At 51.8% G+C, this 27,613-nt stretch overlaps 1 protein-coding gene across 1 annotated transcript in view; it reads right to left on the bottom strand.

Annotated features, from left to right (window-relative positions):
• Window positions 1-4,229: 4,229 nt before the first annotated feature.
• Window positions 4,230-27,613, bottom strand: part of LOC142310005 (proton channel OTOP2-like) — a 109,437-nt gene continuing 86,053 nt past the window's right edge. The window contains exon 6 of the mRNA XM_075347482.1: window positions 4,230-5,640. Coding sequence (XP_075203597.1) covers window positions 5,470-5,640 — 171 coding nt within the window. The 3' untranslated portion in view covers window positions 4,230-5,469. The remainder of the gene's footprint in view (window positions 5,641-27,613) is intronic.

Here is a 27,613-nt window from a genome sequence, read left to right as displayed (position 1 = left end):
AGGTTTGCAGGCCCTACCTCAGTCAGTGTTTCACCCACACTCTACAGCTCCGGAATGTCATGCTCTTCAGCCTCCTCCTGCGCATCCTCATCCACTGTACCCTCCACACCAGTCACAAGCTGGAAGCACTGCAGCACTGCCTCGGCGAAGCGGCAACAGGCTGTGCTGAAGCTAATCTGCATAGGTGACAAACCCCACAATGCAGAAGAGCTGTGGACAGCTCTGAAACAGCAGGCAGATCACTGGCTCACACCTCTGAACCTAAAGCCAGGAAAGGTCGTGTGTGACAATGGCCGGAACCTGGTGGCGGCTTTGAGGCGAGGCCAGCTGACACATGTTCCATGCGTGGCCCATGTGCTCAACCTCGTGGTTCAGCGGTTTCTAAAGTCATACCCAGAGCTGTCTGATCTGCTGGTAAAAGTTCGCCGCCTGTCTGCACATTTTCGAAAGTCACCTACTGCTTCAGCCGGCCTTGCCGGCTTTCAGCGCAGTTTGCATCTTCCGGCTCACAGACTGGTGTGTGATGTCCCCACGCGTTGGAATTCAACTCTGCACATGTTGGTCAGGATATGTGAGCAGAAGAGGGCAGTTGTTGAGTACCTGCATCACCTAAGCCGTCGGGAAATGGGTCAAACTCCACACATAACACCTGAGGAGTGGAGATGGATGTCAGACCTATGTACCATCCTCCAAAACTTTGAGGACTCCACCAAGATGGTGAGTGGTGATGACGCCATTATTAGCGTCACCATACCGCTACTCTGCCTTCTAAAACGGTCTCTGCTGAAAAACAAACATGATGCATTGCAGGCGGAGCGCGATGAGTTGCAGCAAGAAACAGTAGTGGGTGTGGGTGATGATAACACACAGCCCAGCCTCGTCTCATCACAACGTGCAGTGGAGGACTATGACGAGGAGGAGGATGAAGACATGGAGCAACTCTCCGGCCAAATTGAGGATATGACATGCACACCAGTCATATCCTCGGTTCAGCGTGGCTGGCCAGAGGACAGGGTAGATGAGGAGGAGGAGGAGGAGGAGGAGGAGGACAGCATGTTCAGTCATCTTGTTGGTCAGGCTACTGAAGTCCTGGCTGTTAAGAGTCTGGCGCACATGGCTGACTTTATGGTAAGCTGCCTGTCTCGTGACCCTCGCGTTAAGAACATCTTGGCCGACAATCATTACTGGTTGGTAACACTGTTAGACCCACGCTACAAGGAGAACTTTTTGTCTCTTATTCCCGTGGAGGAGAGGTCAACCAAAATGCAGCAGTTCCGGAAGGCCATAGTCACGGAAGTAGGCAAAGCATTCCCCTCACAAAACGCTAGCGGCATAGGTCATGAATCAGTGGACAACCGAGGCGTACAGCCGAGAGAGGCACAAGTCCAATCCGCCAGAGGTAGGGGAACAGTCTTTAAGATGTGGGACAGTTTTCTCAGCCCCTCACGTACCACAGCCCCTGAGGTGCGGGGTAGTGCCACAAGAAATCCTAAGTTTGCCCAGATGCTGAAGGAGTACCTTGCAGATCGAACAACTGTACTCCGACATTCCTCTGTGCCTTACAATTATTGGGTATCCAAGCTGGACACGTGGCATGAATTGGCTCTCTACGCCTTGGAAGTCCTGGCCTGCCCTGCTGCTAGCGTTTTGTCAGAGCGTGTTTTTAGTGCCGCAGGTGGAATCATTACAGATAAACGCACCCGCCTGTCAACTGAAAATGCTGACAGGCTGACTCTGATCAAGATGAACAAGGGTTGGATTGGGCCAGACTTCACTACACCACCAGCAAATGAGAGCGGAATTTAAAGTTTGCCATGTACCTCCACTCACCCATGGGTACACACTTCTGGACTTTGGATAATCGCTGGACTGCTCCTCCTTCTCCTCATGCGCCACCATGATGATGACCGTTACAAATTGCAATACTTAGGCCTTTGTTTCAGGTATACCCCCAGTGGTAAATTTTTTCGCCCATTCTTTGCAGAATGGACATTACAATGACAGGAGACCCGCTCCTTTGCAATGGGAACAATGTTTTGAGGCCCTCATGCACGTCTCTACCCAGGGACAACGTGGAGCCTCCCAATTTTTGGCTGCCCTGCCTAAGGGCTATACTATAATACACCCACTTCCTGACAATGGACACTTAATGTTTTGAGGCCCTCATGCACGTCTCTACCCAGGGACAACGTGGAGCCTCCCAATTTTTGGCTGCCCTGCCTAAGGGCTATACTATAATACACCCACTTCCTGACAATGGACACTTAATGTTTTGAGGCCCTCATGCACGTCTCTACCCAGGGACAACGTAGAGCCTCCCAATTTTTGGCTGCCCTGCCTAAGGGCTATACTATAATACACCCACTTCCTGACAATGGACACTTAATGTTTTGAGGCCCTCATGCACGTCTCTACCCAGGGACAACGTGGAGCCTCCCAATTTTTGGCTGCCCTGCCTAAGGGCTATACTACAATAGACCCACTTCCTTCCAATGGGCACTTCAGGTTTACAGGCCCTCATGCACGTCTCTATCCAGGGACAACGTGGAGCCTCCCAATTTTTGGCTGCCCTGCCTAAGGGCTATACTACAATAGACCCACTTCCTTACAATGGGCACTTCAGGTATACAGGCCATCATGCACGTCTCTATCCAGGGACAATGTGGAGCCTCCCAATTTTTGGCTGCCCTGCCTAAGGGCTATACTATAATACACCCACTTCCTGACAATGGACACTTAATGTTTTGAGGCCCTCATGCACGTCTCTACCCAGGGACAACGTGGAGCCTCCCAATTTTTGGCTGCCCTGCCTAAGGGCTATACTACAATAGACCCACTTCCTTCCAATGGGCACTTCAGGTTTACAGGCCCTCATGCACGTCTCTATCCAGGGACAACGTGGAGCCTCCCAATTTTTGGCTGCCCTGCCTAAGGGCTATACTACAATAGACCCACTTCCTTACAATGGGCACTTCAGGTTTACAGGCCATCATGCACGTCTCTATCCAGGGACAATGTGGAGCCTCCCAATTTTTGGCTGCCCTGCCTAAGGGCTATACTACAATAGACCCACTTCCTTACAATGGGCACTTCAGGTTTACAGGCCCTCATGCACGTCTGTATGCAGGGGCATTGGTGAACCTCACAATTTTGGACTGCCCTGGCAAAGGAAAATACTACAAAGACTCACTTCCTCAAAATGGGCACATTAGACTCAGAGGCCTTTATGTACGTCTCTTCTCAGGGACATCGGAGTGCCACACAATGTTTTCACGTAAAATCTTTCATGTATTAATCTCAAAAAGTAACATACACCAGCTCTATCTCACTATTGGGTATGTGCCCTTAACATTTCCGCCATGAAAAATCATTTTGGGGTCATTTTGGAAGGTTTTCTGGTGAGTCCGTAAAAATGGCGTAAAACGCGGACAAAATTGTTCACAGCTGTGACTTTTCAGTGATAAATGCTTCAAGGGGTCTTCCCCATGCTGTTGCCATGTCATTTGAGCACTCTTCTGAGACTTTTGTGACATTTTTAGGGTTTCGACATGCTGCCGGGGGGTCATTTCACAAAAATACTCGGGTCTCCCATAGGATAACATTGGGCTCGTTGCTCGGGCCGAGTACACGAGTATCTTGGGAGGCTCGGCCCGAGCTTCGAGCACCCGAGCTTTTTAGTACTCGCTCATCACTAGTTATAATAGGTTTTTCATTTACATTTATTGGCATTTTTATACAAACTAAAAGAAATCTGTCACCAGGTGTTTGCAACGCAGTCTGAGAACAGAATAATGTAGGGGCAGAATTCCTGATTTATCAAAATGACAGCAAGGAGCTCAGTATGTGATCCATTGCTGGATCACATACTGAGCTCCTTGCTGTCATTTTGATGAAATCACTGTTTTCTCCACTGCAACTAGTAGTTCTTTGAATGCTGTGCTCTGTATAACTCCGCCCACACCATTGATTGGCAGCTTTTTGCATACACTGGGAGTGTGGTTACACAAAGCAGGAGGACTATATGGCATGAGACCGCTAGTCCTGTAGTGCAGAGGTTTTTTAAGCAATTGTTATTGCTAAACAAATCAGTATATGGTTGTGGCTAAATCCCAGTGGGTAGAAGGCCCTGTGGATAGCTTGTTTGGTGGGCGTGGTGATGTTTCCTCCTCTCCACTATAATCATGCAAGGAAGGGGCTTCAGCCCCCTGGACCCCCCATCTGTGGGTCCTACTTCCAGACCCCCACTTCTATTATAATCAACTCCATGCTTACATGGACTTAGAAGAATAATGTATGTTCCTGGTATCAGCTATGTCAGCGGAGGCCCCGCCCCTTTTGGTCACATCGGCGTGACGTCACCAGAGGTTCCTCTGTCCACTGGGATTTAGACGTTACCATCAGTATATGGCTGCCATACCACGCATACTGTACTCTAAATACAATTTCCTTTAAAAAGTAAGTACACACCTAGTGTGCTACTAGTACTCACAGATCAGAGCTACCTTTCTAGCTGCATCTGTGCAGCTTGTAAACTCCATCTTGGCACAGAGATGGTCAGTGGAGTGGAGATGAGTGAAGGACCTGGGATGATGTCACCATCATGTGACCTGAGGACCTGAGGGGGATGGAGTTTGCATGCAGAGACTGGGAAAGGAAGTGAAACAAATCCTCTCCTAAAGTGGTTAATGCTCTTGGAACCAGGGGAATGCTGGGAAACAGTTGTAATTCTTGTTAGTATATATCCTCCCTGTAATATCACTGTCACATAATCTGGGCATGCTGGGAATTGTATTTCTCCTTATATCTCCTCCATCCCTTTTAACATTTCCTACTGCACAAAATTTGTTTATTACTGCACAAATTGTGTATTACTGCACACTAAAAATACTCTGCTGTAGTGATAACCTTCTAATGATAAAACACTGATTTTATTGAAACAAAAACACATAGCCTTTTAAGTGGCACATCACTGGAATCAGGGACTCTGCCTCTACATCATGCTGCTCTTAGATTACATAGCAAAAACCTGGTGGCAGATTTCCTTTAACAGGTTTTTCACCTTTCACAATACAGTGAGTCAGTCATCCTCAGCAATTATCCTAATATTATGTAGCATATTTGTATCTAATACTTTATGCTGACGCTGCAAACTTAAATTGCATTGGACTGAAAAATATAATTTAATGAATAAGTGATTTCAGAAAGAGCTTTGAACCCTAAGATAAGGTTCACTTCTACCTTTTTTGGCAAACGAGCTCATGGTCTATAAACAACTTCAAATAAAATGATCACAGTTTCACGTGCTTTATAAAAACAATGTACGTTTGTATCATAAATGACTTGTCATGGATAATTATGGTGTAGTAACTATCAGACAAGCTATGGAACAAATCGACCTGTCTTCAGTGCCTTCTCTAGCCTTCTAGATTTACCGTAATGTTCTTTTGCTCTGACATGACACCGATTGTGCTATGAAATTACATAGACCTCCAGAAGGCTAGCCACTGCATGCATCCGGTAGAAGATCCCAAATGGAAGTCCAATGTTTACTACAGCGGACCACATGGGTGATCCATAGAAGTTCATCTCCAGTTCATTATCAAACTGTGGACGAGCACCAAAGGCAGGCATGATCCAGAACTAGGAAAATATGACACAATACTGTTAGAAACAATGACCTTGGTAATCTAACGTAAATTACTTTTATACTAAAGTGGAAAACTTAAAGGAGTTGTGCAACATAAACTCCCAAAAATTTTTTAAGCTACGGTAATCTGTGCTGTATTGTCATATAAAACACCCCTACATTATTTTTTTTGTTTTCTATCTTTTATTCCTCTTGAATTATCACTTTATTCTCTGCAGCTCTTTGTTTACTTGCAGCTCAACCAAACATGACATCTTCCTATGCCAAACCTCACAGTCAGAGCTGACACCGCCCGGCCTCACTGTCCAGCCTCGCACTCTGGCCGCCCTCTGGCCGCCCTCTACACACACATTCCCTGTCAGTATTCTGCCCCAGCACCTGATAGATAAATAAATACTATGTAATGTAAACTATATATAGCCCCCAATGTGAGTCTATAGGATATATATACACACACATAAACATATACCCCTACACACCTAGCGATGTATAATACAGTGGAACCTTGGCTTACGAGAACAATCCGTTCTGGGAGTGTGCTTGTTAACCAAGTTACTCGTTCAGCAAAGCAAGATTTCCCATAGGAAATGATTGCAATGCAGACAATTTGTTACACAACTTGTTAAATGTCCCATCCTGGTCCCCTATTGTGCCATTCCAAACACGTACAAACACGCACACAAACAGATTATACTCACTTTACCTTCCATTGTAGTTCACCCATACAAGATGTGTATCGGGTAACCATCGCAACCAATGCCGCACCTTCCGCTCCCAGCGCGATGACGTCAAAGGCAGGAGCTGCTTGCCTCTAATTGGCCAGCGCGCTGCCTTTGAGTAGTGGCTGACAGGGGAAGTTCCTCCCTCGTCGTGATGCTTGCCGATACACAGCCTGTAGCGGCGAACAACAATAACCAGGAGGCCGGCGATAGAACAGAAGGTACACATATTATGCTCACCTTACCTTCTGTTCCATCGCTGGCCTCATGGCTCTTGTAGTTCGCCGCTACAGGATGTGTATCGGGTAACCATCGGAACGGAAGGTAAGGTGAGCATAATCTGTGTGTGTGCGTGCGTGTGCGTTTGTGTGTGTTTGTGCGTGCTTGTGTGTTTGTGTGCGTTTGTGTGGATAGCAAGAGCGGGTTAGATCGTGGTGTATGTACGGAACCAGAAGTGTGTGCGGTGAGTATTTTGCTCGTACAGCAAAGCTTGCTCGTAAACCGAGTTACAAATTTACAGCAAGCTTTGCTCGTTAAGCAAAATACTCGCTAACTGGGTTACTCGTTAAGCGAGGTTCCACTGTATATATAATCCCCCCTCATGGACTCCGTCTCCTCTGGCCCCTCCCAGCACCCCATCACCTCTCTGTATCTCACCCGTGCACTGTCTTCTCTCCCCCTGCACTCTCTTCTCTGCCGCCCCTGTGACGCCCCTGGACTATTCAGGTCGTCACAGGGTACTGCACAATCTTCCCTCCCCGTGCAGGATTCAACCCTCCATGGTTCTGGGTCTTTATCCTGCAGTACTACCTCCACCAGCAAATAAAATCCTAGGTACACCTTGCACCACACCCCGTCAGGCACACCAGTGGTCAGCTTAAGCTGGAATAGGGCTGCCCACCCAGGGTCATAGGGGTCAGGCAGGGAGGTGGGAGGTGTCAGTTGAGTTGAGTGGTAGCCCTCGAGCTGAGAGGAGCTCTGAGGAAGCTGGGAGTTGTAGCTCCCAGGGGAAGCAGACGGTCGTCTGGACCTAGAGGAGTCGGACCCCCTGTCGCAGGGGATTGAGACTAGGTGCCTGGGACCTGTCTTGGAGGATTATCAGCAGCCTGGGCCTAATCACTGGTCTGGGACTTAAGGCACGATGGGGTACACGGACCCTAGGTCGGGGAGAAGCTTCAGGTGACCCGGCAATTAACCTGCGGAGGATAGAGCCTCTATGGACTGTTCCCACGAAGCTCAGAGATTGGGGGCACTAGCACAATGTGTGGGATAGGGCTTTCCAAACAAGCAGCCCACTGAAATCTCAAGCATGAGCCCCTGAGAGCAAGCTCTTCCGCTTAGCCATAGTGGGGAGCGTGGCCCGGAAAGCTCCAAGCTGACGGGTCACAAAGGACACTTCAAAACTAATGTGCCAGGAGGCAGGTTACGGACCACCAGGCAGTGCTGCAGGGGACGGGACCCAGACGAGCTCCCCCAAGATGGCAGCGGCACCCAGAGACTTGGTTTACCACGTTGTCAGCGTCTGCTTATTTACTGAGTGAGTACCTGATTGACCCCTGCAACCAGCGAGCCTGCGCTCCCCCTACACCCCATCATAACATCCAGAGTCCTGGGGCCTTCACCTACCCGTGGATCGTAACGACACCTAGCTGCTCCACAACATCACCCCGGGTACTCCCAATTACCGTACACCACATGTGGCGTCACAAACTATATCTCCCCTGTAAATACCCCCTTTTCCATTTGAGTGTGGCCCCTAGCCTCCGGGTCCGGAGACCCTCGAGGCACGAGTAATCACAACCCCCACGGATCCGAGCGGTTTGACCACTGCAGGGGCGGCACACCCCCATCCCCCCGCTTTGTCTCTCACCCGTGCACTGTCTTGTCTCCCCCTGCACTCTCTTCTCTGCCACCCTCCTCCCCCCAGCTCTGTCTCTCACCCGTGCACTATCTTCTCTCCCCCTGCACTCTTCTGTGCCGCCCCCCCTCCCCCCACTCTGTTTCTCACCCGTGCACTGTCTTCTCTACCCCCTTCCGCCGCTTCCGCCGCTCTGTCTCTCACTTGTGAGATGTGGCAAACAGCGCTGATGGTGTCCTAGACAGAGAGGGCAACCCTGTTTGTCCAGGACCCGGGCACATACAGGTCACAGATAGCAGCGCACAGGGAGCGGGGGAGAGTACGGAATGTGGGGAGGGGCAGGGGCTCATCGCACTGTACCTGATAGGCTGCAGGGTGGCAACATAACATCAGCTGTGATGCCCGTCAACAAGGTCCAGCCCCTGTTGACGTGACATCACAGGAAGCAGCAAAATCCTGGCAGGAGCGGTCACATGACTGCTCTGAGTAGGGGGAGAGGGGCTGACAGAAGGGCAGGTAGGTAGATGATAAATTTCATCACAGATTTGTTCCCAACTACTGAAAGAATTAATCATCAAAGACAAAATGCAATTCCGACTCAATGACCAATAGCCTTTTCTTTAGGAGTGTGCATAGAGCGATAAATCGGGACACTGAAAAAACAGGATTTTTAAATTATAATATTAATATATCATATATAATGCTGCACAGTTAGAATGATTTTAAAACAGAATGGTTAATAGTGTATTTCTATAAATTAACAAAATGGAAATCTATCATATTTTCTGGATTATAAGACACACTTTTCCCCCTCAAAAACTGGGGGTAAAATGGGGGTCCGTCTTATAATCTGGATATGGCTTACCAGAGCGGCAGTGGTGGAGCGAGGTCACAGGACGCAGAGTTGGCGATACCGAAAGCTCAAAGGAGGGGGTGTCACTGCAGTGGAGCATCTCAGGAGGGTCACAGGACGGAGGGCGCCATTGATCTGACAGCAGACTGTGGGCTCCATTGAATCGCTTGCTGTTGACACGATGGATTGCAAGAAAATGGCCGCGGAGGCGGTGCGTGCGCAGGTTGACACAATGAACTTAAAGAAAATGCCCGCGGAGTCCTATCTGCGTACGTATCGCCTCCACGGCCATTTTCTTGAAGTTAATCTCATCAACCATGGGCAATTCAATGGAGCCCGCAGTCCGCTGGCAGATCAATGGTAACTGCCTCCGTGACACCCCTGAGCCCGCAGTATCGCCGACCCTTCGTCCAATGACCCTCCTGAATCGCGACACCCCCTCCTCCGATCCTGCAGCATCGCTGACCCTGCCTCCCGTGACCTTCCTGAGCTGCTCCACCACCACCACTCAACCCTGGTGAAATATTATTTTAACATTAAGAATTATTTTTTCCTATTTTCCTCCTCTAAATTTGGGGTGTGTTTTATAAATCAAAAAATACGGTATTTAAAATCAATATGGAGGGAGTACCCTTTGCCTAAAAAACAGCATTATTCTTCTAGGTTCACTTGCACATGGCTTATGAAAGAACCCGAGGAGAGGTTGTTCCAAACATCTTGGAGAACCAACCACAGATCTTCTGTATTTAGGCCTGAACAAATCCTTCTGTCTCTTCAGACCAACTTGATGATATTCAGATCATACGGTACTTTTTTGAATTGTTTATACTTACCATAGCTTTTATTGAAATGCATGTCATGGTGTAAAGTTGTTTTCCACCGCAACTGTGGCTTTTACAGCAACTCCAGTAAAAGTGGTACAAAAAAGTACAAAAATGTCTCTATCTGTCCAGTAACATGTACCAGAATTTATGGAACCATAAGGCCTCATTCAGACATCAGTGATTTGTTATTGTATGCAAAAAGATTTAAGTGTCATCAATGTTTTCGATCTAATTTTCATTGGTGTTTAGTCAGTGTATTAGTTTTTATCATCAGAGTTTCATCAGTGATTTTCTCATTTGCAAAAAAACATAAACAATTGCCACGTTTCTCCTGCCCATTGCAATACTAAAACCAGACAGCTCACAGAAGGCATATCTATGCTGTCCATAATTTTCAAAGAATGATAGACTTGTGTGGCTGATCGGTGACTTGGATCAAAATTGCACGTCTCCATAATTTTTTGGCAAGCCAGGGGTCACAGGTCACAACACCACATGCACCCCACATTCCCTGCAGGTACACACAAGGTCAAAACTAAAATCCTTGTTGCCTTCCTCCAGGGGCTGGTGTCCACACCAGGGGGTGGGCCAGGCGGTAGGCTCCGCCCACCGAGGAGTTCACAGCCCTGGAGGCGGGACAACCAGGCAGTGCAGTTTAGGAGGAAGAAGTAGAAGGAAGTGAAGTGGTAGTGGAGCAAAGGAGAGGAGCTTGTAAGAGGAGTAAAGAAGTAAAAAGAAACAGTTAAGCAAGCCTGAAGTTGGTCCGGGTGTGTGCCCCGGACTGAGACAGCAAGGTTGGCAGACGGCGGTGACCGTCTGCAGGCGAGACTGATTGGAGGTTGCCGAAAGGACCGTGGACGGGTGGTGACCCGGCGGTACCGGAGCAATATACGAAGATTAGTCAGCACCAGGGCAGGGGCCTTTCGGATCCCGGCAAGGCTAGGAGTCGCCGAATTTGCCAAATCCGTCAGTAAAGGGGACGACTGTCTCCCAACAACCAAGTCCCGTTGAAGGCAACAGTCCAACCGTTAAGGGGAGACACCGCCACCGCCAAGGCACCAGTTTCCCAGGGCCAGTGCCTGCGGGCAAGAGTGGAGCTCCTCCGGCTCATATCCAAGCTGGGGAGCGGGTTACCGGTGGGAACCCATCGCTACCAAACAACAACACATAGGTGCAGGGAAGAGACCGTCACCGTCAACTGCAGGGGAAGTCAGCACCGTGAGCCGTCCGAGGGACCCGTCCAACCAGCCGTTTGTTTACCGAGAACTGTGTCGTGTTTACTGGCTGAGTGAGTACCTCCGTGCCGTGCGGCACAGCGCTGCCCCTGCGCCCCTGCACCTCCACAGGCCCCAGACCCGCCTGTCCACCATCCCAACCCCATCACTGGGCCCCGGGATCACCAACCCCTACCCACGGAGGGGCAACACAACAACTGGCTGCTCCATACCATCACTACCGGGCTCCCCATACAGAGCAGCGGTGGTGTTAACAAATCACCACAACCGTGGGTGACGTCACGGACAACAAACTATCCCAAAACACCAATTTCCCTTTTCACTCACGGGCGAGGAGCGCCGCTCGAGTCCCCGGGATCCGGCCCATCGCTCGAGCCACCGAGCAGCGGCAGCGGCAGGCCGCAGCAGCCGCAGCGGCAGCCGGACCCGAGCAGTGGGAGAGCGCGGCGTCCCCTCCTCCGCCCACGACACCCGCATCAGCAGCCGAGCTGCTCGGATCCGGATCCACGGTGGCTCGAGAGGGCTCCGGACCTGGGGGTCGTGCGACTCCTCAAACGAAGGGGGGTTATGTACAGGGGATGGTGTGAAAGTTTTTGACACCACCCGTGGTGTGTGGTAAGGTGGAGTACCACTGCTGCGGCTGGGAGTACCCGGTGGCGATGGTGTGGGCAGCCAGGTTTTTAACCCCTCCCTGGGTTGGGGGAATGCGCCGGGACTCGGTGATGGTGACGAGGATGTGCCGTCGGGACGGTAAGGGTCACTTGCGTACTCACTCAGTACAATAACGCTGACACCGACAACTGTAGTAAACCAAAGTTCTGGACACCGCTGCCGCTGAAGTGGAGCACGCCTCAGTCCCATTGCTGTTGGTGTTGCCTGTTAGTCTGTGACCTTTTCCCGTGGCACCTTGTCTTCTATTTGGTCCCTTTAGTCTGAAACTAATCGGGTCCCGCTCCCCAGTATGGCTGTCAGGGTTCACGCTTGCGATTTTCTGGACCGTATATGTGGAAAGTCCTATCACCCTCGTTGCGCTAGTACCCCGATTTTGAAGCGGGTGGAGAATGGATCTTGAAAGCTCCCGACCTCCTCTCTCTCTCTCCTCCAACACTACACTCCTCTTGTGACCTCTCCTCTTGAGAGTCGCTGCTCAACTGACTGTCTCCTGACACTCCTGACCCCACCCCCTTAACCAACTCCCCAAGTGAGTGACCCTATTCCACTCAGGCCGTCCACTGGTGTGTCTGGTGGGTGTGGTGCAGAGTGTTCCTAGGATTTTGATTAGCTGTTCTTGGCAAGACCAAAGGTTAGTGACCCGTAACCAAGGAGGAGATGGATATTGCATAGAAGGGCAGATTGCACAATACCCTGTGACGACCTGATAGGCCAGGGCGTCACATTCACAGTCCATGAAAAAACATGACCTTAGGAACAACAGCCTCTTAGACTATAATTGGTATGTAAACAAGAAAACAGGGACCTGGGATGAATCTCATGTCACGTGTCAAGCAACAACTTCGAGGAAAATAGGACCACAAGAAAGAGAAAAAGAAGTCTTTAAATTTTGCTAGTTAATAAAAATAACCATCTCATGAAGCCAAAGTTCATACAACATAAATATTTATTATAACAATGCTTCAAGATAATATAAATCAAACAATCAAAAATCAACGGATATATATGTGGCGCCCCTGACCTGGTCAGGCACCACTGAGTACTGCACCCATGCTGGGGACAGTACAATACAGGTAATCCAGAAGGCTGACCGAGGTGTGACTACACAGGCGCATAGTGATCAGGTCTCACACATGTACCTTTGGGAGGACCCCTGGGGATCCCAGGAGGGGGCAAAGCCTTCACCTCCACTGGAATAGTGGAGGGGGCCAAAAGCCTCCATCTCCTCTCAAGGGGTGTGGTAAGAGAATCTGGTTGCTAGGTGGCGTAGGCAGGCACAAAAGGGAAAAGAGAAGGAGGAGTAAACAGTCTGCAGCAGAGTGTGGAGGAGTGAGGAGCAGGAAAGTGAAGCTCTGACAGGAGCAGCAGTGAAGGTCCCAGATGTGAGCCGGTTCAGAGCAGAGTCCAGGGAGCTCCGAGGAGAGCTGACCCCTTCCCCTGGGCTGCTGTAGTCTGACAGCGTCCGCGCAGTGGCTACCGACGGGGGAGAACGGTCACCTAGGAGGGCTACCCGAAACCCATCTCCAGCTAGAGAGAGAGCACAGAGTGGGAAGTAAGGAGACTGCTAGGGAGAACCAGGCCCAAACGGGCGGCAGATCCCGGAGCGGGGATAGATCCACCTTTCCTTGCTAAACCTGCCGGTGTGGGGCCCTCAAAGCCCACACCACAACAACTAAAAGCCGCAGCCACGTAGCCACAGTTAGGGCCCACAGTTCACAGGAGGCAAGAAGCTGGAGTGATCTGGCCCAGGCAACAAGCACACGGCAAACGAAGGGGAGTGAGGCTTCAGCAACTTCCCTGGGTGACCCCCATAGGGACTAAAAGTCGGGGTTACCCCAAACCACCAAGGGCTAAGGAAGGCGAGTTGGTAGTCACCATCAGAAGTCAGCCTGAAGGATACCTGATTCCCGCCTGGTTCATCCCAGCTACGCCCGGGTTACTCACCCTGCCACCTGAAGTGAGTAAAAACCCTGAAAGACATTCTGCCTGTGTGGAGTTATTCTGCGCCTTGTGGTACTACGCACCTACACAGGGCCCTGGGGCTTGCCTCACTCTCAGGAGGCTATTCCAACTAACTGCACTCACCATCAGCCCCAGGCGTCCCTCAACCTGCAGTGGCGGTCCCCACTGACCGCAATTCTGAGAGTGGCGTCACGACAAGAAGAAGATCTCCTACCTGTGACCAGACAGCCGAGTGGAGTCCCTGAAGGTAATGCACCGACACAACACCTGTGGGGCTTCACATCTGGCGTCACGAACAGGATAAGGACTAGACCTGTTCAGACAGGTGACCATGTGCCTGGGCGGTCCGCTTGGAAAATTGGAAGCGCCGCCATATTGCCATCATGAAAAGCGCGCTGAAAAACAACAGCAGCCCGCGCTGGGAGAAGTTACCGCCCACGAAGAGGTGTGGCTACCCAGAGATCCCCTGCAGAGTTCTGACCTCGCTTGTGAAGAGAGCGGAAGCGTCCAGAGACGTCGGGACAGAAAGGGAGCCAGAAGCCTGCTGCTGGGAGAGGAGCTGCTGAAAGAGGCAGAGCGGAAACTGAACAGCTTGCTACTAGAGGCAACGACGAGTCCACTGCTGGGAAATCGTACAGAAGAGGGCGCAGAAGAAATGGCGTCTGACCGCAGAAACCCAGAACCGGGCTCCGCTGCCTGGTGGTATCGGGAGCTGGCCCAGTTCTGCGACCGACTGGAGACCCGGGTCGTGGAGCAGATCAGAGAAGAACGCATGGAACTTCTGGAGATGGCTGCCGCGGTTCAGGCCTATGAGGGGAGAGCCGCGCGCCGAGTGCCAGACCGGGCGGTGACGACTCAGACCCCGATGCTGCCACCGATGGGTGAGTCCAGTGATGCCCCTGCCGGCGCGAGTGCCCCGACCCCTGCTGCCACGCCCGCAGTCCCTGAAGAGGCGCCCGGCGCGGCGACGCTGAGCCAGGCCGCAACCACGCCAGGTGCGGCCCGCCAAGCCCCGGCCGCCGCAGCGATGCCCTGCTCGGCCCACCAAGACCCGGTCCCTGCAGCAACGCCCAGTCCGGCCCGCAGAGAACCGGCAGCCACCGCGACCCTCATCCACGCCGCAGGTGTGACGCTAACCCAGGCCGCCGCCATGCTAGGCCCGGCCCGCCGAGACCCCACCGCAGCAGCCACGCTCGTCCGCGCCGCAAGTGAGGTGCTGAACCAGGCCGCAGCCACGCCAGGTGCGGCCCGCCAAGCTCCGATCGAGGCAGCGACGCCCAGCCCAGCCTGCAAAGACCCCATCGCAGCTGCGACGCCGATCCAAGCTGCGCCAGAAACGCCCATCCAGGCCGCCGCCATGCCAGGCGCGGCCCGCCAAGACCAGGCCGCCGCCATGCAGGGCGCGGCTCGCCAAGACCAGGCCGCCGCCATGCCAGGCGCGGCCCGCCAAGATAAGATTGCATCACCATTTACCCCGGCCTGCAAGGCCAGAGCAGACACCGCTCCCCAGTCCAAAGAGGTCCCTGCTGGAAAGCCCACGCTGGGGGAGGACCCCGCATACTGGCAGCTGAAGGCTGACATGGAGGCCAAGTTTCCACAATGGTTGGTGGACCAGTACATACTCCCTCCGCATACCCCCAAGACGACTCCTGCAGCAATCATGCCAAAGAGATCCCTGCCTGGGCCTGCTGAAGAAAGTCCATCCCCAGCACTGCCACCAAAGGAGTGCTCAGAAGAACTAAGGGGGAGAGGAGGCCAGGAAGCTGAGGAGCTGACTCAGGAGCCACCAGCAGTGGATCCATGCCCAGAGCCGGAGATGTTGCCATATTCTCGCTGGGATGAAGAGGAAGATTTATCCAGCAACCTCACCTGGGAGCCTGCCAGCAGTGAAGCAGCCACCCAGCAGAATCAAGCCCGCAAGACACGGCGCCGTAGCAGAAACCAGTTGTCACCTGCTCCGCCATCCCCAGAGCAAAGAGAAGTCACGGCCAGAGACCTACAAGAAAAACGGTTCCTGAGAAGAGCCAAAGCACAGGTCAGAGGACCCCTTTGTAGAGGAATTGTGGAAGACTTTAGCCTGAAGTCAGGATACGGGTTCATCGTTGCACCTGGTATCAAAGAAGGCATTTTTGTCAATAGGAGAGACGTCAGAGCTAATTTGCCCAGAGGACATCCTGGAAGGAACCTGCGTACAGGAGACTCCGTACAATTTACCATGCATCAAGGAGAAAGAGGCTGGTATGCGCTAGATGTAGCACCATGTCCTGAAGAAGAAAGGAAAGACAGCGATAAAGAAAGAAAAGACAAAGGACCTACTGACGAGACTACCACAGATGAAGAAAAAGGTCAAGGAAGCAACAGGTGCCGCAGCCCTACAGGCCCAAGCCCTGGTGAGGAGGAATCCACATAAAGTACAGAAAGAAGCATAGAAGTTACCAGTTTGAAAAAAGTTTGTTTTGCAACGTTTTACAAGTTTAAGAATGTGCCCACATAAACTCATGTGAGAAATGAACCTTAAGGCTATGAACTGGCTATAGCCACAAACTCTCGCAGTGTAAATAGTTACACCAGAGGGCACCACCGCCACCAGAGTCAGCCTGCTTAGGGGCTTGGCTCGTCTGCAACCAGGGAGCACGTCCGTATATAGGGCCTTGGCTCACCTGCAACCAGAGAGCATGCCTGTTTATGGGGCCTGGCTCTCCACCACAAAGAGGGTACCTGGTCAGCACCAACTGTGGAGGCCGCCTCTACATCCTGCCAGAAGAGGCTGAAGGCGCGGCTCCACCAGGCCAGGTATACCCTGAAAACCACCAGACCCTGAAAGCCGCCTCTACATCCTGCCAGAAGTGGCTGAAGGCGCGGCCAACGTGAGAGGGTTTTGGGTGGGTTAACGGACTTGTGGGTGGAGGGTGGTGATGTATGGTACCTGGTGGTTTTAAAAATGTTTTACATGTTTTAATGTTTTATGCATTTTAAAATGTTGTCTTGCAGCCCGAGGACGTGCTGGTGATAACTAAGGGGGAATGTGGCGCCCCTGACCTGGTCAGGCACCACTGAGTACTGCACCCATGCTGGGGACAGTACAATACAGGTAATCCAGAAGGCTGACCGAGGTGTGACTACACAGGCGCATAGTGATCAGGTCTCACACATGTACCTTTGGGAGGACCCCTGGGGATCCCAGGAGGGGGCAAAGCCTTCACCTCCACTGGAATAGTGGAGGGGGCCAAAAGCCTCCATCTCCTCTCAAGGGGTGTGGTAAGAGAATCTGGTTGCTAGGTGGCGTAGGCAGGCACAAAAGGGAAAAGAGAAGGAGGAGTAAACAGTCTGCAGCAGAGTGTGGAGGAGTGAGGAGCAGGAAAGTGAAGCTCTGACAGGAGCAGCAGTGAAGGTCCCAGATGTGAGCCGGTTCAGAGCAGAGTCCAGGGAGCTCCGAGGAGAGCTGACCCCTTCCCCTGGGCTGCTGTAGTCTGACAGCGTCCGCGCAGTGGCTACCGACGGGGGAGAACAGTCACCTAGGAGGGCTACCCGAAACCCATCTCCAGCTAGAGAGAGAGCACAGAGTGGGAAGTAAGGAGACTGCTAGGGAGAACCAGGCCCAAACGGGCGGCAGATCCCGGAGCGGGGATAGATCCACCTTTCCTTGCTAAACCTGCCGGTGTGGGGCCCTCAAAGCCCACACCACAACAACTAAAAGCCGCAGCCACGTAGCCACAGTTAGGGCCCACAGTTCACAGGAGGCAAGAAGCTGGAGTGATCTGGCCCAGGCAACAAGCACACGGCAAACGAAGGGGAGTGAGGCTTCAGCAACTTCCCTGGGTGACCCCCATAGGGACTAAAAGTCGGGGTTACCCCAAACCACAAAGGGCTAAGGAAGGCGAGTTGGTAGTCACCATCAGAAGTCAGCCTGAAGGATACCTGATTCCCGCCTGGTTCATCCCAGCTACGCCCGGGTTACTCACCCTGCCACCTGAAGTGAGTAAAAACCCTGAAAGACATTCTGCCTGTGTGGAGTTATTCTGCGCCTTGTGGTACTACGCACCTACACAGGGCCCTGGGGCTTGCCTCACTCTCAGGAGGCTATTCCAACTAACTGCACTCACCATCAGCCCCAGGCGTCCCTCAACCTGCAGTGGCGGTCCCCACTGACCGCAATTCTGAGAGTGGCGTCACGACAAGAAGAAGATCTCCTACCTGTGACCAGACAGCCGAGTGGAGTCCCTGAAGGTAATGCACCGACACAACACCTGTGGGGCTTCACATATAGAGCACAGAGGGGGAATAGAAAAGACCCCACATGCCCCAGGGTTGCACGTGGGGACCAGCATCCCGACACGTGTTTCATGTCTCAACGCTTCTTTGGGGGACAGATAAAAAAGTGTGGAAATGTGCAGCCTTATAAACCTCCCATGTAAGCCCCATCATACCCCATCCCGCCCAGCTGTTACTGCGCACGGCTGGTGTTGAGAGTGCAGCGGCATTCAGCCACCCGGCATCCGCAGCGGAGATCGGAGGGAAGAAAACTTCCTATGACGTCAGTGAGTAAAGCCAGCTTTACACCTTACAATTAGGTATGCGATCTCGTATGCGATGTGACACGCCCAGATCGCATATGCGATTGAATGAGATTGCACATAGGTCGTTCATTTGCTGTCACACGTGCGTTAGTAGTCTATGTTAAATTGATCAATTTTGTGTGCGATCCTTTAGATCATGTGTTCTGTGACGTATGCATTGGGCACCTTTTTTTTTTTTTTTATTTATTGACTTGCCAAGCGTGTGTAATGTGTAGGGATGCGGTTTTACTACGTCATCTGCCATTCAGCTCTGCTACATGGCCGCTGACAGCAGACACAGACAGCCATGTAGCAGAGCTGAATGGCAGATGACAGCAGACACAGACAGAGCCGCACTGTCAGAATGAACTCGGGTGAACCTCACCCGACTTCATTGTCATGCTGCGGCTCTGTCTGTGTCGCGTCCTGATTAGCGGTCACCAGTGAAGGACTCACCGGTGACCGCTAAACTCCTGAGTAAGTGAATTGAGCAGCCCTCTCTCATACTCACCGATCCCCGGCGCTGCACGGCGTTCACACTGCTCCGGCGGCTTTTACTGTTTTGAAAAAGCCGGCCGCCCATTAAACAATCTCGTATTCCCTGCTTTCCCCGCCCACCGGCGCCTATGATTGGTTACAGTGAGACACGCCCCCACGCTGAGTGACAGGTGTCACACTGCACCCAATCACAGCAGCCGGTGGGCGTGTCTATACTGTGCAGTGAAATAAATAATTAAATAATTAAAAAAAACGGCGTGCGGTCCCCCCCAATTTTAAAACCAGCCAGATAAAGCCATACGGCTGAAAGCTGGTTTCTCAGGATGGGGAGCTCCACGTTATGGGGAGCCCCCCAGCCTAACAATATCAGCCAACAGCCGCCCAGAATTGCCGCATACATTAGATGCGACAGTTCTGGGACTGTACCCGGCTCTTCCCGATTTGCCCTGGTGCGTTGGCAAATCGGGGTAATAAGGAGTTATTGGCAGCCCATAGCTGCCAATAAGTCCTAGATTAATCATGTCAGGCGTCTATTAGACACCCTCCATGATTAATCTGTAAATTACAGTAAATAAACACACACCAGAAAAATCCTTTATTAGAAATAAAAAACACAAACATATACCCTGGTTCACCACTTTAATCAGCCCCAAAAAGCCCTCCTTGTCCGGCGTATTCCAGGATGGTCCAGCGTCGCGTCCAGCTGTGCTGCATGAAGGTGACCGGAGCTGCAGAATACACCGCCGCTCCGGTCACCTCCACACAGCAAATTAAGACAGCCGTGCAATCAGCTGAGCTGTCACTGAGGTTACCCGCTGTCACTGGATCCAGCGGTGGATGCAGCGGTGGCCGCGGGTAAGCTCAGTGACCGCTCAGCTGATCGCGCTACTCACCGCTGCTCCTCTCACCTCCACGCAGCAACTGAGGTGAGTAGCGCGATCAGCTGAGCTGTCACTGAGGTTACCCGCGGCCACCGCTGCATCCACCGCTGGATCCAGTAACAGCGGGTAACCTCACTGACAGCTCAGCTGATCGCCGGCTGTCTTCATTTGCTGTGTGGAGGTGACCGGAGCGGCTGTGTCTGCTGCTGCTCCGGTCACCTCCATGCAGCAGCGCTGGATGCGACGCTGGAGCATCCTGGATTACGCCGGACAAGGAGGGCTTTTTTGGGCTGATTAAAGTGGTTAACCAGGGTATATGTTTGTGTTTTTTATTTATAATAAAGGATTTTTTCGGCTGTGTGTGTTTATTTACTGTAATTTACAGATTAATCATGGAAGGTGTCTCATAGACGCCTGACATGATTAATCTAGGACTTATTGGCAGCTATGGGCTGCCAATAACTCCTTATTACCCCGATTTGCCAACGCACCAGGGCAAATCGGGAAGAGCTGGGTACAGTCCCAGAACTGTCGCTTATAATGTATGCGGCAATTCTGGGCGGCTGTTGGCTGATATTGTTAGGCTGGGGGGCTCCCCATAACGTGGAGCTCCCCATCCTGAGAATACCAGCCTTCAGCCGTATGGCTTTATCTGACTGGTTTTAAAATTGGGGGGGACCGCACGCTGTTTTTTTTAATTATTTAATTATTTATTTCACTGCACAGTATAGACACACCCACCGGCTGCTGTGATTGGGTGCAGTGTGACACCTGTCACTCAGCGTGGGGGCATGTCTCACTGGAACCAATCATAGGCGCCGGTGGGCGGGGAAAGCAGGGAATACGAGATTGTTTAATGGGCGGCCGGCTTTTTCAAAACAGTAAAAGCCGCCGGAGCAGTGTGAATGCCGTGCAGCGCCGCGCCGGAGATCGGAGATCGGTGAGTATGAGAGAGGGGGTAAGAGGGATAGACTGACATGGACAGAGAGAGAGGGACAGAGATAGTGACCGACTGACAGAGATTAGTGAATGACAGACATTGTGAGGCGCTTCAGAACGCAGCTTTTCAGCTGCGCTCTGAAGCAGACCTTTTTTAAGCTGCGGTGCAGAGCGCACACCTGCGCACATAGCCTCAGACATCAAAATCGTATGAGGGATGTCACGAGTTACAATTCACTAGGTTCATACAACAAAACGTCCAATGTATGAGGAATAAACGACGTGTATGCGATCACCGTATTTTCGTTCAATCTTGATTGCACGTAGGTGTCACACGCAAATACGTCACGAACGATGCCGGATGTGCGTCACTTACAACTTGACCCCGACGACGGATTGAAAGATCTATTGAAGTGTGTAAAGCAGGCTTAAGTCCAGGTCTCCGCTGCTAAGGACACCGCCGTAACCATGCTTGCAAAGAGACACACTCGGCCGTTGAGACGTGAAACACGTGTCGGGATGCTGGTCCCCACGTGCAACCCTGGTTTTTCATTTACTAAATATGGGTGAGTTTTCATACTGAAGTTTGACTGTTGTGGCATGGCTATTTAACTAGGGCAATTTTTCTGCACCTGCCTTTCTACTCTGCCTTTTGAACAGCATGACTTAGGCGGGCTATACACGTTGCGACATCGCTACCGATATATCGTCGGGGTCACGTCGTTAGTGACGCACATCCGGCGCCGGTAGCGACATCGCAATGTGTAAATCCTAGGTGCGACGATGAACAAGCGCAAAAGCGTTAAAAAAATCGCTGATCTGTGTCACGTCGTTCATTTCCATAATGTCGTTACTGCTGCAGATTCAATGTTGTTCGTCATTCCTGCAGCACCACACATCGCTGTGTGTGAAACTGCAGGAACGACAAACATCTCCTTACCTGCGTCTACTGGCAATGCGGAAGGGAGAAAGTGGGCGGGATGTTATGTCCCGCTCATCTCCGCTCCTATGTTTCTATTGGCTGGCTGCTTAGTGACGTCGCGGTGACATCGCTGTGACGCTGAACGCACCTCCCCCTTGAAGGAGGGATTGTTCGGCGGTCACAGCGACGTCGCTGACCAGGTATATGCGTGTGAAGCTGCCGTAGCTATAATGTTTGCTACAGCAGCAAGCACCAGATATCGCATGTATGACTAAGGCGGGTGCTATCGCGCTCGACATCGCTAGCAATTGCTAGCGATGTCGCAGTGTGTAAAGCCCGCCTAACTCAATCTATCATTAAACATCTATCCAGTGGCATGTGGGGTCTTTTCTATTTCCCCTCTGCACTCTATATATCCGTTGATTTTTGATTGTTTGATTTATATTGTCTTGAAGCATTGTTATAATAAATATATATTGTATGAACTTTGGCTTCGTGAGATGGTTATTTTTACTAACTAGCAAAATTTAAAGACTTCTTTTTCTCTTTCTTGTGGTCCTATAATTGGTATGTGTTCTATCCATGAAAAATACAGATAAAATGTGGGCGTAAAAGAAGAACAGACGCCCGATTGAAGCCTCAGGGTGCAAATCCTAGCGTTTTTTGAACTAGAAGGATCACCAGAAAGATGCTCATCAAATAAGTATAAAAGACACATGTATGCAATACAATAGTCTCACAAATACATATAGAGTGGCATTAATGAGATGGGGTTAATAACAGCGCTATTCATAGATATTTTTTATGCCATTATATGGCATGACAAAACTCCCAAGCACACTGGCCTTAAATGTTGCCTACACTGTCATATAAAACATAAATTTGCATTGTTTTCCACTATTTTGATTGGAGTACTGACTTTTTTTAATTGTCTCTATTTATCCAGCTATTTAAGGAGCTCTGCTTCTGAGGCATAATAATATCCCAATGGTCAGTGTCTACAGGTAAAGGGGTTAGCCATTATATATTTACTGTAAGGATGACTTCATGTGTCCCTGTTTTATGGCCTGTGTATATGTAGCGCCCTTGCTGCTTCAGGCGCCACAGGGTACTGCACCTGCAGTGCTCAACCCGGGTCCAGAGGAGGTCGGTGTCGGTTCCACTTACACAACTCATACACACAACCAGGTTGCCCTCCTTTACCGTGGAACAGGCTAGGTTCGGGTCAAAAGGGGTCTTTAGGATACCATCACCCTTGGGATCCCCAATCCACTAGTGGCGGGACCTGGGACAGGGGGAGCAACTACCAGGGGGAGTTAGGAGTCACCACAACAGTTAGGGACAGAGCAGTTGGGTATAACAGAGGCTCCGGTGGGACACAGGAGTTGATACGGTAGCCGAGGGGAGAGCTTTATTGCTCCTTTGGGACTGGCGCAGTGCAGGGTGCAGAATCCTAGAGTGAATATACTTCAAGTCGTCCATCAAAATCTGCAGGCTTGGGGGATTGCACGTCACTCCGGCCCCCATAGTTCCTGGAGCACAGTGCTAGATAGGATCCGGGGTCGTGTTCCAAGGCAGGCCCCACAACGGATCCGCAGCACCTGCATACGGGCAGGGAGTAAACACGTTAAAAGAACTGGGGTCCCCAAGAGCTTAAGGCCACGGGGATCCAACACCAAGCGCAAGGAGGAAGGGCCCACCGACCACTGTACCGGCTTTGACCTCTAAAGGATCCGTGTTCGATGGGGCCCATCACAGCGGGTGACCGGTACTACCTGGGCGAGCGGCAGAACTGTGAGTATACACCTAAGAGCCGCAGAGACTGTGTCCGTCTATCATTCCCGGCACCGCCACCCCGCGCCTCGGCGCCCGCCATTACTACTCCCCTCATCATTTTCCCCGGGGCCCGCTCCACCTGTGGGGAGCAGAAACACTTTAGCTGTTACTATCATCTGTCCCGGAGGACACCGACAGCAGCAGTGGCTATTCCCTGGTCACATACCGCAGGTGGCATCATATAATCAACCTCCACCATCATCCTTCACCACCCCCTCCTTTATTGTACACCTCGGGGCCACGAAACCAGGCAGAAAGTGCCACCCCGTGACATCCCCAGACCCAACATCACCAAACCCAATGACGAGTACTTTAACCCCTTGCCCCGTGGGTGCTACAACTGCACCTCATCTGAGGTGCAGTATTGATCTCGGATATGGAGGAGGTCGTCACCGGTAAATCACCAACAACACACTCAACCAACACATAACACTGGAGCTCTTCCACTGGGACTGGGTTAGGGTAGGTGCTGGGGTGGCCATCATGAGGTATGGGACCTCTTGCCCACTAGTTCAGGAACCCAGGAGGCGGGACACCAACAGGGTTAGTTAGGCACCATCACACTCAGTAGTCAGTCTGCTCCGGGCGCAGAAAGCGCCAGGTCACACTCAGGAGTAGATAAGCAAAGACACGGACGGTTCGGGGCCCATGGTCTGGAGCTGGAAGCTTGACCCGGGTTCTTAGGAAAGAAGCGGGATTCCAGGGTTCGTGGGGAGTGCAGAAGGCATCCGTGACCCATTCCATGACCCAGGAGCTGGGGTGGAGGGAAACCGTCGAAAGGAGATGCACAGAAGGAAACACCGGCCTCGACCTCCGAAGTATGCGGGATCGGCTAAAGCTCATCAAAGTGCAGCCTGGTACTCCAACGGCGGTGTGCTTCCAGTGAGTAAAGAACCTAAACTGCACCCTCTGTGTCGTCCAATTAATACCGGCACGAATAACTACCCCCATCGTCCCAATGCCCAGCTTTATTGACACCGCTGGTGTCATGGAACCGGGCAAGGCCACCGCAGCGACCCAGGAGAAGCACCGCCGCCCGGTGACGGGTAACCCCATACCCCTTGGACGAGTCATATAGGCCGCATTGCCTGGTCTCCTGACCTGAGTTAACTGCCTCATACATATCTATAGGTTTGACTGTTTAGTTCAGGACAAAACCAAAAATACCCTTTAAAACTTACTTTTATTAATTTCAATTAAAATCTAATTACTAAAATCAAGCACTCGTGTGAATACTACATACAATTTAATAGATATTATGATACCAATACATAGAGGGGGAGGGGCCCAGGGCTATTCACCTAAAGTCTCCCTTCCTAGTGTGACGCCCTGGACACCCAGGGGTCACAGGTCATGACACTCACCACATACACCCCCACCCCAGTAAGGTACCACCAGTCAACCAAAAGACCTGACTGCCTCCCTCAGGGTCAGACAGGCACACCGGGTGGGCGGAGTCAGGCGAAAAGACATACCCACCGAGGAGTCTGCTGGCCTGAGGCAGGAAAACACAAGTAGATGTAGTTGGAGGGAGATAGAAAGTGGAGTGGAGAGAGAAGAGCACCGTTCTGCTTGGGGCCTGGGTTGGAGCCTAGAACCCCAGATCAGTCAGGCAGGCAGACGGTAGTGGCCGCCTTGCAGGAGACCGAATACGACCAGCGGAACCGTAAGGGACCCAGGACAGGGTAGTGGCCCGCCGGAACCGAACCTGGGAGCTAACTGGATACCGGAGCACCAGGCAGGGTACTCAGACCCCGAACTAGGCTATAAGCCACCACCATAGTCAAATCAACTGATTGCGGTCTGGACCTCAGGGGTTCATTTCCACCTAAGTCCCGATTGAAGGCAACAGCCCAACCCGTCCGGATAGGAGGCCAGAGATCCAAGGGGCCAGCATCTGCAGGCAAACGGGCTCCTCTGACACATATACGCCGGGGAGCGGCTACCAGTGCCCAGGCACAGTAACCAAGATCACATACAGGTGCAGGAGAAAGGCGGACATTACTAACCGATCTGGAGAAGCTGCAGCCGGCTGCGGGCCCCGTTCGTCACCCCGTTTGGTTCACCAGTGACTCTGTAGTTTAATCGTGAGTACATCAGTGCCCTCGGGCACCGCACCGCAACCCAGCGCCCTGCAACCTCACTACCGGGCCTCGGGACACACCGCCCCTACCCACGGAGGGGTTAACACCAAGCTGCGCCACTACACCGATCCCGGACGAGCCCCCGTGCCTTCACCGCAGCGGTGGTGTCCATCATCACCACAACCCGTGGGTGGCGTCACGAACTGTACAACACAACCACCCCACAACCCCTGCGTACACCGCCACTACACGCCCCCTTCCAGAACGACGTGACCCCCGGGTCCGGAGGCACTCGAGCCACCGACACACACGAGCCCGGACCCGAGCGGCTCGGCGGTCGCAGACAAGGCCACGGGGCGGTACACTAGCTGCGGAGGTTGGCACCCTAGACATTGCGAAGTGGCGCCCCCGCTCACTGAAGGCTGACCCCTCCTGTCCCTACAATAGCAAGCTTATAGGTGCTGCTATCCTAAGTGTAGTGGCAAAACATACATGGTGAGATATAATAATTTAAATAGTATAGGATCCGATATAAAATGGAATCTCCCAAACTTGATATTATTTTGGTATCAAAGATATTTATAGTGTGTCACCTAGGGATAAGGGGTACTCAGATCCGGGCCAAGGGGCGTGACCCGGTCTGTGATCCCAGGCTCCACAGCAAAAAGGGGATTAGGTAAGGGAGATTGTCCGTGATGCCACCCGTGGGTTGCGGTGATGAGATGGTGGCACCGCCGCTGCCCCTGGGGACTGTGCCCGGGACTGGTGGTGTGGGGCAGCAAGGTGGAATCCCCTCCATGGGTAGGGGAGGTATAGTCCCGGGGCCCAATTGGGAGTTGTGGTGGTGGCAGGGATTGCAGGGAGCAGGAAACTCACAGTTCGGTTGTCTTTGTGTTGGAAGAAGCTAGGCTTATGTGTGTGGTCAGGAAACAGAGTCCTTTGTAAACCAACTTGCCGGTGACCGGGAGCCTTTTGGAGGGGTGTGCTGGTCCCACACACGGTGCAATGAGCAGGAGTGTTTGTCATTGGACTTATGCTTCCTATATCTTTATTTAGCCTTGATGTAAATTTATACACTGGATGTATTGATGTATTTGTAATAACCTGCAGGTAACGGGATACGCAAGGACTGCACGGAACCACGGGGGTTAAACAATGCAAATTTAATAATGTATTGCACAACACAGGTGGAAGAAAAGTGCGGGAAAGGAAGGGGAGAAAAGCGGGAAGGTGCACAGCAGTAGAGATAATGCAATATACATACAACTACTTTGAATAACTTGTCAAGGGTTGGAAGCCTCAGATTGTACTCCCAAAAGCAAAACACAGAAATCCTTATTAAACAAAAAAAACGCAGAGTCCTTGTGGTCTTACTCGTATAACACAGTGCAGAGTCTTTTCCTATCTGTCCCTAACTAAAAGTAGTGTGCACACTTAACTGCAGATTTCAGCGTGGGGTACCTCGTCACCGTTGGGGCCCGTATTCCGCCGGCAGACACCTCTAAAGTTCAGTCTTTGTCCCGGATCTGTAACTTGCACGTGCTGCCTGGCTCCTCGCTCCACATCCAGCCTCTTTGGATCTGTAATTTGCACGTGCTGTCTGGCTCCTCGCTCTACATCCAGCCTCTTTGGATCTGTGTCTTGGGGGGGACACCACGCAACACTCTAAGGTACTTGGACCTCGGAAAACAGGGCAGATTGAGGCCTTCTATATTACAGCCCACTCGAGCACACTCCTCTCTGCAAAAACAGCCACATGTAGACTCCTCCTCCTCCTGTTCCAGACTGAACCAAGTCACTCGAGCAGCAGGACTTTTGCCCGCTGTTCTCTGTTTTGACAGCAGGTGGCAGCATAACACAAGGAAGTCCACCAAACAGTCTTTTAACCTATATATATATATAAATGTTAACAGGTCTTACATTTCCCCCCCTCTTTAACCTCGGCTGTCCCGGCCGATACACTCCTGAGGCACTCTGCAAAGGGGCACACGGTGGCAACTCCTGCCCTGCTTCACAACCTGTTGCTTGGGAGCCAATGTCGTAAAACAGGATTCAGTGACAGAACACACAAATTCATCTGCCAAGTACCAATCAGGGGGAATACTAGCATTAGCCCGCTCAGTCCGG

Source organism: Anomaloglossus baeobatrachus, chromosome 5 (assembly GCF_048569485.1).
Source record: "Anomaloglossus baeobatrachus isolate aAnoBae1 chromosome 5, aAnoBae1.hap1, whole genome shotgun sequence".
Classification (NCBI taxonomy): Eukaryota; Metazoa; Chordata; class Amphibia; order Anura; family Aromobatidae; genus Anomaloglossus; species Anomaloglossus baeobatrachus.
This window is presented reverse-complemented; position numbering and strand designations above follow the sequence as displayed.